Below are 13,994 nucleotides of genomic sequence, written 5' to 3'. Positions count from 1 at the left end.
AGTTTCTCTTTTTATAAGGATACTTGCCATTGGATTTAGGGCCCACCCTGATGATTCAGAATGATCTCAACTTGAGATCCTTAACTTAATTACACCTGCACAGACTCCTTTTCTTTCTTTCTTTTTTAAAAAAATATTTATTTATTTATTTGGTTGTACCGGGTTCTAGTTGCAGCTCACGAGCTCCTTAGTTGTGGCACGTGGGCTCCTTAGTTGTGGCATGAGAACTCTTAGTTGCGGCATGCACGTGGGATCTAGTTCCCTGAACAGGGATCGAACCTGGGCCCCCTGCGTTGGGAGTGCAGAGTCTTAACCACTGCGCCACCAGGGAAGTCCCTAGACTCCTTTTCCAGTTAAGGTCCTATTCATGATTCCAGGTGGACATATATTTTGGCAGGCCACCATTAGCCCATTATACCAGGACAGGGGGACAAGGCCGGGGGAGGCCTGGGAGCACTCCCTGGGTGGGGAGCCTCGAGCCACTGGTAGAGGAAAGCAGAAGTAAACACACCAGGCCAAGATGGAAACAAAACCTGGGTTTGCAGACATCACCTTGACGGGGCAAAAGTTCTCCCTTTCTCTTTCAAGCCCAGGCTTGCTTATCTTGAGACAGAACTTTCACTCATGTCCAGTCACCTAAGGGCCAGAGCTGGACGGAGGGAGAAAGCGGGTGTGTCTACTCCCTGGGTGCCCTTGGGTGAGTGGCTTCACCTCTTGGGGCCTCAGCGTCCTCGTGTACAGATCAGGGTGATGGTCATTGTAGGTCTGCCCCGTGGGGTGGGGGCAGGTTCCAGATAAGATAAAGCCCTTAGCAAAGCAAGTAGCATGGCTGTACTGAGGCCCTGCCCGTGGTAACTGCTATTATTGCTATGATCACTATTATCCCAAACACAGTAATTCACAGCTCTATTTATGGAGTCCTTATTCTGTGCCAGGCACCAGAGTGGTTACACACCTGCATCTTCCTGGAATGCAGGGCTGATTTCATCCCATTTTCCAGGTGAGGCAACTGAGGCTCAAATGGTGATGTCATTGCCTGGGGGCACACGGTGGGTGGGGGCCCCAGCCAGAATTTGAACTCTGGTGTGTCCAACTCCAAGCTGATGGTTAGGAACATGGACTCTGGAACCAGCTCAGCTTCACATCCCGGCTCTGCCCTTTCCTGGCTGTGTGTCCTTGGGCAAGATGCTTGGCCTCTCTGGGCCTCATCTAGAAAATGGAACTCCTAACGGTAACCTTGAACACAGTTGTCCTGAGGATCTAATGAGCTCTCTGTGAAGCATGCTCAGAACAGCAGCTGGCACTGACTGAGTGCTCAGGAAACATCAGCTGGCATGATTATCCCAGGGAGGGAAATGGAGGTGGCAGACCTAAAGGGGCATTTCAGCTTAGCCACGTGGCCTCGCAGCCTCCCCTCGCCTTCTTTCCCTGGAATCCTTGGGGAGCAGTGCCCCCTCCAGAAGGTGAGGTCGCAGCCTGGCCTGGGCAGCCACCAGAGTGCCAGCGGGCACCCAGAGGCACTGAGCTCTCCCGCTCAGAGCCGGACACTACACGGCTGCACATCCAGACCCTGTCTGCGGCCTCAGTGTTTGCAGCACGTGCTGGGAGGCTATTTTTACTGCATTCAGCTGACGCTTTTGGCCGGCTAGGCTGTCTCTGTGCTGTGGCAACGGCAGGCCCGCTAGAGGGAGTCTGGGGCCCCTCCATTTTGAAGGTGCAGCTGGGGAGAGGGGGAAGGAGGGCCTCCCCGCCGCCCCGCATCTTGGGGGGGGGTGTCTGATGGGCTCCACGCCGCTTCCAAGAAGCAGCCAGCCCCCAGCTTGTTTCCCCATTGAGAGATGAAGCGCTTTTCTTTTCTTTTCTTTCCACTGGGCCCAGGACATGTCCAAAGCTTCCCTCTCACCCTGGGTTGGCTGGCAGCGTGGGCAGGGGTCTCTCAGGGAGGTGGGGATGAGTTTGCCCTTCAGTGGCCCCAACTGTAAAAAGGGACACTGGCGGCTCAGCCTGCACCGATTGCTGCCTTTTTTCTATAAATGCCTGACTCCTCCCCAGAGGTGACCAGGCTCTGAGAGAGAAAAGGGGATGGAGAGAGGTAACCCATCCTTGTAGATAATCCCGCTGAACTGAAATCCCCAGAAGAGTGCTGTCCTTCTCACCTGGGCACCTGGCAGCTGGTCCACGTGTGGCCCAGACTGGCCGCCCCTCCGCCCCTAGCCAGGCCATAGGCAACCGTCCGAGGAGGGGTGAGTCCCCTGGAAATGAATGGCCTTAGTGATGGGTTCCAAAAATGACAGCCAAGCCACAAGGGCCGGTGGGAAAGGAAAAATCCTTCCAGCTCCCCGTTCAGCCACATTATGGCAAACAACCGAGCCATTCAGTGGAGAGGCAGCCCGTTAAGCAGGCTGCTTGGCATGGCGGGGGTGCTTTATATTTTTCAGCTGTTTTGGCATCAGGTCGGGAGCTGTGGTGCAGCCACCCTCCCATGGTAGATTTCATATTTTCCTCCGTTATAAACGTCCCTGTCACCAGGAAATGTCAATAACCTACTCTGAGCCACCCAGACGCAGGGCCAAAGGAGACTTAGGGTATCGCTAGAATCTCACAGCTCACCTCCTGCCCCAGGGAGTGGCTAAAAGCAATTAGGGCTTGGCCTGCGCATTTTGAGATAATTTGATGCAGGCATTCAACTACTTATTGGGGGGAGATGTTTGCCTTTTGACCGGGAAGCAAAGATAAGCGGGTGCTGGCCTGCCAGTGTGGGGTCTCCTATTCCCTCTCTCCCTTTTTAAAAAAAAATAATTTATTTTATCTATTTTTGGCTGAGCTGGGTCTTCGTTGTTGCGCGTGGGCTTTCTCTAGTTGCGGCGAGCACAGGGCTTCTCATCGCGGTGGCTCCTCTTGTGGAGCACGGGCTCTAAGCGCGCGGGCTTCAGTAGTTGCGACTCGAGGGCTTAGTTGCTTCGTGGCATGTGGGGATCTTCCCGGACCAGGGCTCTAACTCGTGTGCCCGGCACTGGCAGGTGGATTCTTAGCCACTGTGCCAGCAGGGAAGTCCTGTTCTCTCTGCCTCCTACTCCTCTTCTGCTCACCCACGACCAGCCAGCCAGGCCTGGGAGCTCTCCGAGGGTTTGCCGTGCCTCTCCTCCCACAGTTTCAGTCTCCCCTGGAGTGGCTGTCTCCAGGGGGCCTTGCATAGAAGCCAAGCCATTAGAACTCAAGACGAAAGGCCCCCTCTGCCATCCCCAGTCTGGGAGCATTCTCCACAGGTGGCTCCCAGCAGGCAAGCTTCTTTCTGGCACCATCTTCTCTACTTTAGCAGGGGAAGGGGGGCACCCAGCAGATTGGGGGAGCATCTCTCCCTCTGTACCCTGCCTGTGATTGGCCCATAATTACAGGTTTATTGCCTGTACAGCTATTGTGTAATGACATGTTTGCAAATTAATTTTTATGGCTTCTGCCATTAGCATATACAGTAGAGGAAGGTTTAGTATTAATTACTACTGTTGTTCGTGTAATCCCGGAGAATTAAAAACCAATAAAAGAATGACAACAGAAACTGATAGTTTAGGGTCTTTGAAAAATAGTTCTCTTTTCCCCCAAGTAGAATCAGAGATTTTCCGAGCTTATGAGGAGTCAGGGGGGTGGGCAGCAGCTCGCCTGGGCTGTCCGTTGTGCGCCTTGGTGCGCCCCCCGCCACTCCCAGAAGGGCGCAGATGATCAAATATGTGGGTGGGAGGCGAAGGCGGGTTGGGAAACGGACGCCGGTCCGGGGTCGGGCGGGCAGGTGCTGGACCCAGACCCCGCCGTGCCAGGCCGTTGTCTCCCTCTCAGGGCCGCAGGCGGCGGCGGGCGCAGGAGGAGGCGCGGGGAGTGCTGAGCGCGCCGCCACGCAGCCCCGGAAACAAAGGGCCGCCGCCGCCGAGGGCCGGGCGTGACCTCCGGGGTCAGCGCGGGGCGGAGCGGCCAGATGCTGGCGGCGGGCGCCGGCAGCCCCGAGCGGCCCGTTTCCTCCGGGTCAGCAGCTCCAGCGCCCTCCCGGGTGCCCGCGCGCGCTCGGCCGCCCGCGGGGAGGGGCGCCGGCCGGGGCGCCGCGGGGGCTGGGGGATTCAAAGATGCTCCTCGCACCCCCGGCGGCCCAGCAGGCGGAGAAGGCAGCCGCCTGTGGGCTGCACCCACCCAGACGTTGGTGGCGGCGGGGAGGAGCGCCACCCCTCCCTTGGCTCCGAGCGCTCCGCCCAGCCCATTTAAGATATTCTTGCAGGGTGGGCGTGGGGGGGGGGTGAGTGGCAGAGTGGGGTCAGAAGGCACGCGGAGGCCGCCCACCTCCTCCAGTTTGCCCTCGGGAGTTGTCCTCTAGAGTATCGTATTCCAGGAGTGCAATTGTCACCCGAAGCCGCCGCGTTTAGTAGGGACCCCCGGGGCTGCCTCTGGGGACCCCTGATTTACGCAGCGGCTGGAAAGCGTTGGCAGGAACCCAAGCCTGTCGTGGTCGCGGTGACCAGCCGTGCGTACCTGCAGGCTCAGGTCTGTTCCACAAACCCAGGTGATTGTATCTGGGGTCAAAAGGTGACCCGACCCCTCAGTGTTACCAAGTCGCGATTCCGGTTGGTTGTGCCACTGAGGGACCGGCCCTTCATAAGGTAAAAGGGCTTGAAAATAAATTGTCACATCAAGAGGCAGCTTTGCAGCGTGCGTTTAAGTGTGTGTGCGGGCGTGGGTAAATGGATCCTGTCTCTTTAAAATCGCTGGGCTGGACAATGAGCGCACAGGATGTGGTTTGGCGGCAGGGTTTTTCCCCCTTCGATTTGGGGAATTATCACATGGGGCCTTCATGAGCTGGTGTGAAAGAGAGGCGGGTGGGGAGGAGGGATACAGGCTCCACACTCACTCACACGTAGTCTGTGCAGTTGGTCGTTTTCTTAAACCAAATTAGCCAGGGCTCTCGTTACTATGGTGCAGCCGGGGCTTGCAGAATCCCAGTAATAGCATTTATTAGGTCTATTTGCCTGGAAGCATGCCTTCCCGGATCTGATAATGCACCAGTTCAGGGAGAGTGTGGGAGATGGTATCAAGCATTTGATTACACTTGCAACAGGGATTTTTGAGGGGTGGGGGGTGAGAGGAAAAGAAGGAGAGAAGGAAGCCGCTGGCCTTAGGAGCTCACCCTGGGCCGGGCCGGTGTGTTTCTGCAGCCCTGTGTGGGTTTCACAAAAGGCGGGCCAGAGCTCCCGGAGCACGACTTGGGGACCCTTCTCCCAGGCCCCGGCGGCGGGTGAACTCCCGGCTCCCGCAGCTGTCAGACGTGGGTGGGGAGGGAGGGAGGAGGGGCGGGCGGGCGGGCGGCCAGAGCGCGGAGTTGGGCAGCCGGAGGGGGGACCGGCGGCGCCCGCAGCCGCCCACAGTTTGCAAACGGCCCCCGCTTTGGGGCAGAGGGGAGCACCCCGCCGCCAGCAGCATCACTCTCCCCGCGTTGGCAGAGGGGAGCCCAGCTCTCTGCGCCCCGATCCCGGTCCGCATGGATATGCTGCCCGGCGCGGCAGCCGCGCGGGGGGAAGCTCGCAAGTGAAACTATTATTATCGCCCTGCGAAGCATGGAGCTCTTGGAAGATGCCGCGTAGAGACGGAAGGAGACGCCGCCGCCTGCAGCCGCCAGCCGCTGCGCCCCTACCCTTTCGCTTTCATTAGGGGAGACAAATCTGCTGTCAGGCAGCCAGCTTTCCAATTTACCGATAATGATTCTTGCATGAAAATTGATCGAGGGGCTCTCCACCGCCGTGCGCTGTCGCCTGCCCGCTCTCCTGCTCCTTCTGCCCGGGCGCCCGAGCCCCCGCGAGTTCATTCTCCTTCTCCCCCCACCCCTGCTCTCTGAGTCAGTGGTGGGACGCCGGGCCAGGGAGATAACCAAAAAAAAAAAAAAAAAAAAAAAGAGGGGGGGTGTTGGTGGCGAGAGGGGGAGGGGAACCGGCCTGCTTTCTCCTGCCCAGGACTTGTTTGCAATCGCTGCCTCTTATTTACGAGAAGAAATCTCCCCCTCGGTACTTCTTGGCTGTTTGGGTATTAATTTTCTCCTCTCTCCTCCCCGCTCGCCCCCTCCTCTTCTCCCCCCCCGCCCCTCCTCACCCAGTAGCTAAGGGGAAACGAAAACAAAGCCGATTTCTCCTTGGCAACAAGAGATACCCCCTCCCGCCGACCCCCCTTCCTTCTTCCTTCTGGTTCTGAACGTGAAACCCTGTTGGAAACAGGTCTCTTGACCCTCGCCCTTGACATTCAAATGGCTGAATGGAGGAGAGATTGCTACTCGCACGTCTTGGGGGCTGCTTTTTTCTCTATCTTTTTTTCTTTCATATGAGTAATCCCTGAAGATCTTAACCCCCCAATTTCCTCACCCTCACCTCCCCCCTTTATTTTTCTCGCGCTCCTCTCCGCTCTCCCGCCTGCTTCCCTCCGCCGTGCGCCCCCCTCCTTTTTTTATTTGCATCTCAAGTCCAAAAGGCAGAAAATACACACGCGGCGAAGACACCGGGCAGCCGTGGAGGCTCCGGCCCGTCCTTGGTCGTCAATTACCTCATTGTGGATCTGCCAGGGCCAAGGTGGCCGAAACTGCCCGGGCGCTGGCCGGAGAGAGAGCCTTTTGATCATTTTAGGGAGGAAAAAAAAAAAAAAAAAAAGACTGATTTTTTTTTTTTCCGTCGCTGTCCGGATCGCTCTTCTGCCTTTATTTTATTGTTTTGGGCATTTTTGAGCGCCGTGGCTCGGACGGCGCTTTTTGTCTCCTCGCTGGGTTTTAATATTTTTTTTCCTTCTTCATCCCTCTCTGGCCACTATGGAATTCTAATCTGAATCATGTTTGGATTGAAGCCGCCTCTGTATTACTTACCAGGTAAGCGAGCTCTGTGCGCCTCCCTGGGTCCCGCGCGGCGCCGGCGCGCCCCGGACCCCCAACCTAACTTACCCCTCCAGACCCCTCCCCCCACCCCGGCCTGGGTCGGGGCGGTGGGTCCGCCGAGCCCCCAGCAGACCGGCGGGCGCGCGCTGCCCCGGCCGCTCCCGCTGCAGTCCAGCCGGCGGTGTGTGCGCTACGTGCGGCGGGGAGCGCCCACCCGGCCCGCCGCCCCCGCTGCGCCGCCGCCGGGGGTTGCGCGTCTCGCTCCTTTTGTCTGCCTGCCCGGAGCCGGCTCCGGGGCGGCGGCGCAGCGAGCGGCCGGGGCACTCGAGCCTTCCAAGGTGAATTAAGCACCGGGTGTGAAGTTACTTTCCCGCAGGCCGCCCTGATCGGGTAGCATGCGCCCCCCCGCCCCCAGTCCCCGGGCTTATTTTCCTCTCTCTCCAGCCAGCCTCTTGCGCGGTCTCCACGCGAGCGTGGCGCGCACGCCCCCCGCCCCCCTTCCTGCCTGGGATTCCCTGGAAGGTTTTGTGCCTGCGGAGGTCGGAGGAGGGCGCCGGGGGAAGCTCTGGAGGGTGGTTGGCGTGGCTTCCTGTTTCCCTAACCTTCCTGCGCGCTGACAGCAGCCTGCCCTGTAACTTTCTGTTTCGGGGCAAGTCGCGCTTGCAGCCCAAAGGGAAGGGGGGGTGACAGCGGGAGTTTTGGGGAGCCCCTCTTGTGTTGACCTTATTTGCACTTTGAAACCTTAAAAATAATTACACGTAGGCTAAAGGGAAGCAGGCGAGCCAGGATTCCTGGTGAGGGAGGTGGGAGCCTTGGTAATCCCTGGGGCCCTCCTGGCTGGCGCGCTGTCACCCCCTTCCAGAGCCCCCTCGGGTCAGGAGTAACTCACCAGGCCTAACCCCCGGTGGGCCACGTGACCCGCAGGTCAGGAAGGCTGGTGTGATCGCTTGATCTAGGAATGAGCTGTTTTTATTTCTCTTTCCTTCCTTTCAGAGTTTTACCTTCCCTGGGCGTTGACACACAGTTCCTATGGAAGTTGGGGCGTCCATTGATTGGGGGGCTTGGGGGGACGTTGGGGCGTTTTAGGGAGGGGAGGGGAAGTTTCTGGGCTTCTTATGTTGGGGCTTTTAAAACTCTGCATAGGAGGCCGCCAGAGGAGGTTTACTGTTCTGCTGGCAAAAGGTGCACGTGGCCGGGTGTTGGGTTTTGAGTTTTTCCCTCTGTGTTCAGAAGCCCCTGTCATTTTGTCTGAGGCTCCCACAGCTGTCCTGGATCCCCTGGGAGGAGCATGGGGGGAGGGAATGGGCCCGGGGAGGCCCCAGCTCTGCTAGATCTGACCCTCGCTGACCCTGAAACCAGGGCAAACGTTTTCACCAAGTTGATAGCATAGAGGGAGGCTAGAAGGGGGTAAAAGTGGAAAGGACTTCTCCATTCTGTGGGAAACCTGTCCATTTACTCTTGCTGAGTTTCTTTGTGGCTGGTTTGGGTCCCCAGCCCTTCCCAGGATCTGACAAGTTCTATGTCTCTTGCTTGGTGTCTCTACCACTTTCACAGGAAGAATATTTCTCGGGGTCTGCACTTGATCTCTTTATCTTGTATCTCTGTATTCTTGATCTCTTTTTCCTTCACTGCCCGGAATGCAAAGCTGGCACTTCTCTTCCCTCTGCACTACATACACTGGGCGGGTCCGTTCCACATTAAAGGCGGAATCCCCAATTGACAAAAGGGTGCAGGGTGCAGGGCCCAGTGCTCAGGCTCAGAGCCGGCTCCCCCAGGCTCCCCCATAGGTAGACCCCGGGTGGCTGAGAGCCGGTGCCAGGGCCCTTTAAACCCAAGCTCTGGCCCAGTGTTCCTGCTCTGGCTGGCGGCTCCTGGTGGCCTCTGCACCCCAACTTCGTACCTGCAGCGCCGCCCCCCAGAGCTGCACCTTGTCCTATAGACACTCACTACATGATTGTGGCAAGAATGGATCTTCTTAAGTACGGGGGTCTCTTAAAAGCACAGGTGTTTGTCATCTACACCCCACTTTACCTGCCATTGGGTGACTGCTGGTGCATATTTATTCATCAGGTAACCGATTGTCTTTTACACTGGGAGCCTCCCAGAGAAAAGGAGCAAGTGTCAGGTTAGGAAATGCAGAGCAATTAAGGAAAATCAGTCCTGGCTGATGTGAAGTCCTGGTCAGCAGAGGTGAGGGCTGCTGGTCGGGACCCTGGGGAGGTCAGTGCACACGTCCTCTGGGTCTGTGGAGGCAGATTTGTCCTCCACTAGAGTTTTCTTTTTTTCAATTGCCCAACTAGGGTTTGTATTTTCTAATTTTGCTGTAACAGTGTAGAAAGAAGAGCCGTGGTCAAGTGGCTTTGCTTCCCTGGGCTTCAGTCACCTCATCTTCAAGTAGTAGATGGAGTTGTAAAAGCAATGACCTGGTTCTTGTGATCACCCTCAGGCTCCCTTGCAAGTGCTTTCTGGGAATCGGTCCTGTAAATCTCATTCCCACCCCTGAGCTAAGTGCTGGTGTCTGCCCATTTCACAGATGAGGAAAGTGAAGCTCAGAGGAGCTAGCAGTTTGCCCAGCTGAGAAATGGTAGCGCTGGGATGTGACGCTGACCACTGCCCACCCCACTGGCCCAGGACGGAGGGGCCTGGATGCGGCCAGCCCGGCATGCTGTGACCCTGTCGCCTCTGACACCTAGGTGCTCTTGAGCTTCTGGGACCCCATTGTGTCCCCACAGCCGGATCTTGTCACAGTGCCTGTAACTGCAGAGAGCCAGGGCCCAGAACCTGCCCGTCCAGCCGTTCCCGGGGGGGGGCAGTTCATTCACAGTCAGGCTGGCCTCAGGCACCACTCCTCCTGTGTGACGGGACTGAGGCCGGGCAGTGGAGGTTGAGCCGTGACCGGGGGCAGATGGCTTGAGCTCTCTGGGCCTCAGTTTTCCCATGTGTGAAATAGGATCCCTAATAGGGTCTACCTCAGCATCACCGTAAGGCAGGTGTTGGCCCTCTGCGGCCCGCTGCTTGACTAGGAGAATAAAGTTTTCTTGGCACGTGGCCACGCCCGTTCCTTGATGTGTTATCTGTGGCAGCTTTGGAGCTAGAGCTACAACAAGTTGGTGTGACAAGGACAGCCGGCCAAGCCTAAGATTCATTATCTGGCCCTTTACAGGGAGGTGTGCTGACATCTGGTGGAAGGGATTAAACGAGTGAATCCTTGCAGGGTACTGAGGACAGTGCCTGGGGTGACGTTAACACTTAGCAAGTGACAGCTATAGTAATCGTAATAATTATTCTTAAGGTGGACTTATTTGCAGAAAATCACGGGGCTTCTTAGCAGTTGAGCTGGACTTGAACTCAGGTCTTTGGACCAGGCCCTTCACGCCCCATGACACAGTGTCTGGCCTCTGGTGCTCCTTCACTGGTGGGGATGCTTTCTGTGTCAGGAGGAGGCAGCACGGAGAGCTGGGGACTGGTGGGTAGTGGTCGGGGGGTCTCTAATGCCTCTCCTCAAAACTCCCTTCTGTGCACACCCACGCCCACCTACTCCCTTTCCTGAATTCCACCAGACCGTGAGCTCCACGCAGGTGGGGACTGTGTGTTTCTTTCCTGCCCGACTCAGCGCCAGACCAATAATAAAAATAACAATAAAAATAATAAGAAGGAAGAGGTGGCGGCAGCCAGTCCTTCCGTGGTGCCCGTTCTGTACCAGACATGGTGTTAATGTAATCCCATTTGCCACCTAAAGAAACGGAGGCGCAGAGAGGTTGAGGCCGCGCAGAGAGGTTGAGGCCGCGCAGAGAGGTTGAGGCCGCGCAGGCAGTAAATGGTGCAGCCGGGCTTTGACCCCGGGCAGTCTGGCTCCAGAGTCCCTGCTTAATAAATATTTGTTGAACGAGTGAGGGAGGGAGTGAGGGAGGGAATTGGCCGTTGGTCTTGGCGGTGGCGCCCTGCTGGCCCCCTTATCTTGTTCCTGGAGTTCAGGGAGGACTCCTCAGCTGTCAGCTGACCCCACCCCGGCCCCATGCTGAACTCTGGGTGACCCTGGCTTCCCCTGGGGATTTACTGTCCACTGCTGGGAAGGACACTCCAGATTCTCCAGTGAGGAAACTGAGGCCCAGAGAGGGCTGAGGCTTGGCCCAAAGCCACATAGCCTGCTGGAGGCTGCTCCCAGAGAATCCAGGTCTCCCCAGAACATTTTCTCTTCCCCCAGCTGCCCCTCTCTCCCGAGGGTCAGCTGGCCTGGGCCCCCTCTCTACGCATCCTTTGACAGACTTGCAAGAGATGGGCTTCCCCTATTGGGAGCTGGTGTTGCCCGGGAGAAGTAAACCTAGGCCCAAATGGCCGGTGGGGAGCTGCCTAGATTTTCTTTTTCACCCCCTAGACTGCTTCCAGAAAGCCCCAGGGTGTGGCCGTGTGTGGATCTGTGCTCAGGCCCACCTGGTCTGGGGGAGGCAGCTGGAGGTGAGGGCAGGCCAGAGCCGTGGACCTCCAGCTGCCAGCTGCCAGATCCCGGGGTGCCCCCTCAGGAGCTGAAGCTGGGAGGGGGGTGGGTTGTCGGCAGTTGCCAGCTGTGACCGAGCTCATGCCCAGCTCTGGTCCATTGTGGGAAGCTGCTGGGTCATGAGCAAACCCACGGCTTTGGCGGGGGGGCTCTGGAACCACCCAAAGCCTGTTCTGGGGGCAGGTTGGGCCTAATGGGATCTGACTCAGATAAAAGGACAGCACTGCCATTTCAGTTGTGATTGAGAAAGCTGCTTATTTACAGCTCAGAAACTCAGCAGGGACAAGCATTTCGGTTCCCATCTTGCACTTTCCAGGCAATCACTAATTAATCTTCCGATACCCCTGAGAAAGGGGGAGGGGCCGCCACGTTTCCATCTGTCAGGCTGGGAAAGCCAGGGGCCCTTTTGTCCCAGCTGCGGCCCAGCCCTTCACCAAGGGGCCTGGTCTGGTTCCCACCCCCCTGCTCAATTTGGTTCTCATTAAGATTTTTTTCTTGCCTTAAATGTGTTGTTTTTACTCCATGGGTGGGAATCTGATATGGCCCCACTGGAAACTCTCCTGCTTCTTCTTGACTCTTGGAGTCAGGAGAAGTTTCTTTTATGCTCTTGGAGCACTCATTACGATACCTGGATTCCTGCCCTAGAATGGGGCAGGGGCAGGGATGATTTCGCTTCCTTCTATGCAGGAGGAAGTGGAGGGTTGGAGGGCAGCTGGCCAGGGCCACCCAGCTCCCAGGGACAGAGCCAGCAGTGGGATGACCTGGGCTTCTGTTCCGAGTCCAGGGCTCCATATCACTTGGACATGGACATGTGTGAATGGAGCAGCCCCACTGTGCTTCCTTCTCTCCACGGTCAAGTACAGATGGGCCCCTCTGGTCATCTGGTCTACCCCACGCTTTGCAGCTAAGAACACGGACATCGGAAGACCTTGAGGGACCTATTGATTTCTTTTTTATTTACTTATTTATTTATATAAATTTATTTATTTATTTATCTTTGGCTGCGTTGGGTCTTCGTTGCTGCACGTGGGCTTTCTCTAGTTGTGGCGAGCGGGGGCTACTCTTCGTTGCGGTGCGCGGGCTTCTCATCCTGGTGGCTTCTCTTGTTGCGGAGCATGGGCTCTAGGCGTGCGGGCTTCAGTAGTTGTAGCACGTGGGCTCAGTAGTTGCAGCTCGCAGGCTCTAGGGCCCAGGCTCAGTAGTTGTGGTGCATGGGCTTAGTTGCCCTGTGGCATGTGGAATCTTCCCGGACCAGGGCTCGAACCCATGTCCCCTGCATTGGCGGGTGGATTCTTAACCACTGCACCGCCAGGGAAGGCCTGGACCTTTTGATTTCTAATTCTTAGATTTTTGGTGAGATTGGGTTGGTAGATGTGGCCTCTTCATCGACTAGGGAACGTCCTATCATACTGTACTTTGCAGGGAAAATAAAAATCAGGCTTTAATAACCCCTAAAGTAACCCTTTCCCAAAGGACAGTGGCCTCACCTCTTACAGGGTCCCTCAACAAAGCAGTTCTACATTCGTATCTGGAATTGCCTCTCCTTGCTGGTCTAGCTACACAATCAGAAATTTTGAAGCCACTCGGGCAGGTGGGGGGCAGTGTATTAGGAAGAGGGAAATTGGGGGTGAGGGAATAAAAATAGATGAAGTGCACTTTTTTTTAAGAGCTCCATATAGATTTAAAGTCCTTTTGTTAATTTAGGAACATAAAACCGTGTGATGTATAGCTTAGTTTGCTCGTAAAATTACTAAGTGTGGCATATTTAGAGCTATAAAAGCTTGGGGTAAAAGGGAAAAAAATCAGTGAGAATTTTTTTTACAAGTCTTTAGGGGAAAACACATTTTTCCGGCTTGTTCCCACCAATGCCAGGCCTTCCACAGCTTGGGGTTGATGGTTGCCCTCAGCCTGGATTAGAGCTGAGGGCAGTGCCTGTTGGGGGCTGGCCGAATCTGAGTTAATCTGGGCCCAGGTCTCGCCCCCAGAGCCCAAGCCCACCCAGTGGAAGCCCACAGCCTTGAAGGATCAGGGCCTTCTTTCTCCCTCTCCCCCTGCAGAGAGACAGGAAGCGCCCTCTGACCAGGCCTGGACTGCCGCCCAGTGGGCATTTGGCCACTTGCTTAATGGCCTGCGGGGTTGGGAAGTCATGGAACATTGGGCTTGGAAGGGACCTCAGAGGTCAGATGGCCCAGCCCCTCCCTCCTCTCGATTTGGTGGTCTCTGAGGGTCACACCTGCCATGCTCCCGTGGGTTGTTAGAATGTTGCTTTTTACAGGGAACACACACGTGCATTTCACTTAGTTCTGTGCTCCTGGGACACAAAACCAGTCTCTCCCCTCCTAAATATCACCATTGGAGCTGGGCAAGTGCTGGGCCCTGTACTGACCCAGAAGGAGCGGCGAAGGAGGTCTGTGTCTCATCCTCAAGTTGCTTCAGGAACGAATAGGGAGCGAGATGAGTGCGGACGGAGCGCTCTGGAATCTCCCGGGATCAGTCACCCTGGTGGAGGAAATCCAGGAAGCCTCCGTGGAGGAGGTGGCATTGGAGGTAGGCCTTGGAAGTGACGTGTGCAGAGGCGGGGTGAGGCTGGGTGAGAGGAGGCTAGTACAGCGA

General features: G+C 56.5%; 1 protein-coding gene across 6 annotated transcripts in view; it reads left to right on the top strand.

Moving 5' to 3' along the window:
• GSE1 (Gse1 coiled-coil protein) overlaps positions 1-13,994 on the top strand; it is a 424,827-nt gene that overhangs the window by 306,875 nt on the left and 103,958 nt on the right. For 2 of the 6 annotated variants that reach the window (XM_081216439.1, XM_081216435.1), the window contains exon 1: positions 5,885-6,880. The exons of the other annotated variants lie outside the window; for them this stretch is intronic. In XM_081216439.1, coding sequence (XP_081072565.1) covers positions 6,844-6,880 — 37 coding nt within the window. In that variant the 5' untranslated portion in view covers positions 5,885-6,843. Of the gene's footprint in view, positions 1-5,884; positions 6,881-13,994 lie in introns of those variants that run through there. 6 annotated transcript variants of the gene reach the window in all.

Source organism: Mesoplodon bidens, assembly GCF_964165515.1.
Source record: "Mesoplodon bidens genome assembly, chromosome: 18".
Taxonomy (NCBI): domain Eukaryota; kingdom Metazoa; phylum Chordata; class Mammalia; order Artiodactyla; family Ziphiidae; genus Mesoplodon; species Mesoplodon bidens.
The sequence above is the reverse complement of the archived record's forward strand: the minus strand, read 5'-3'. Positions and strand labels throughout refer to the sequence as shown.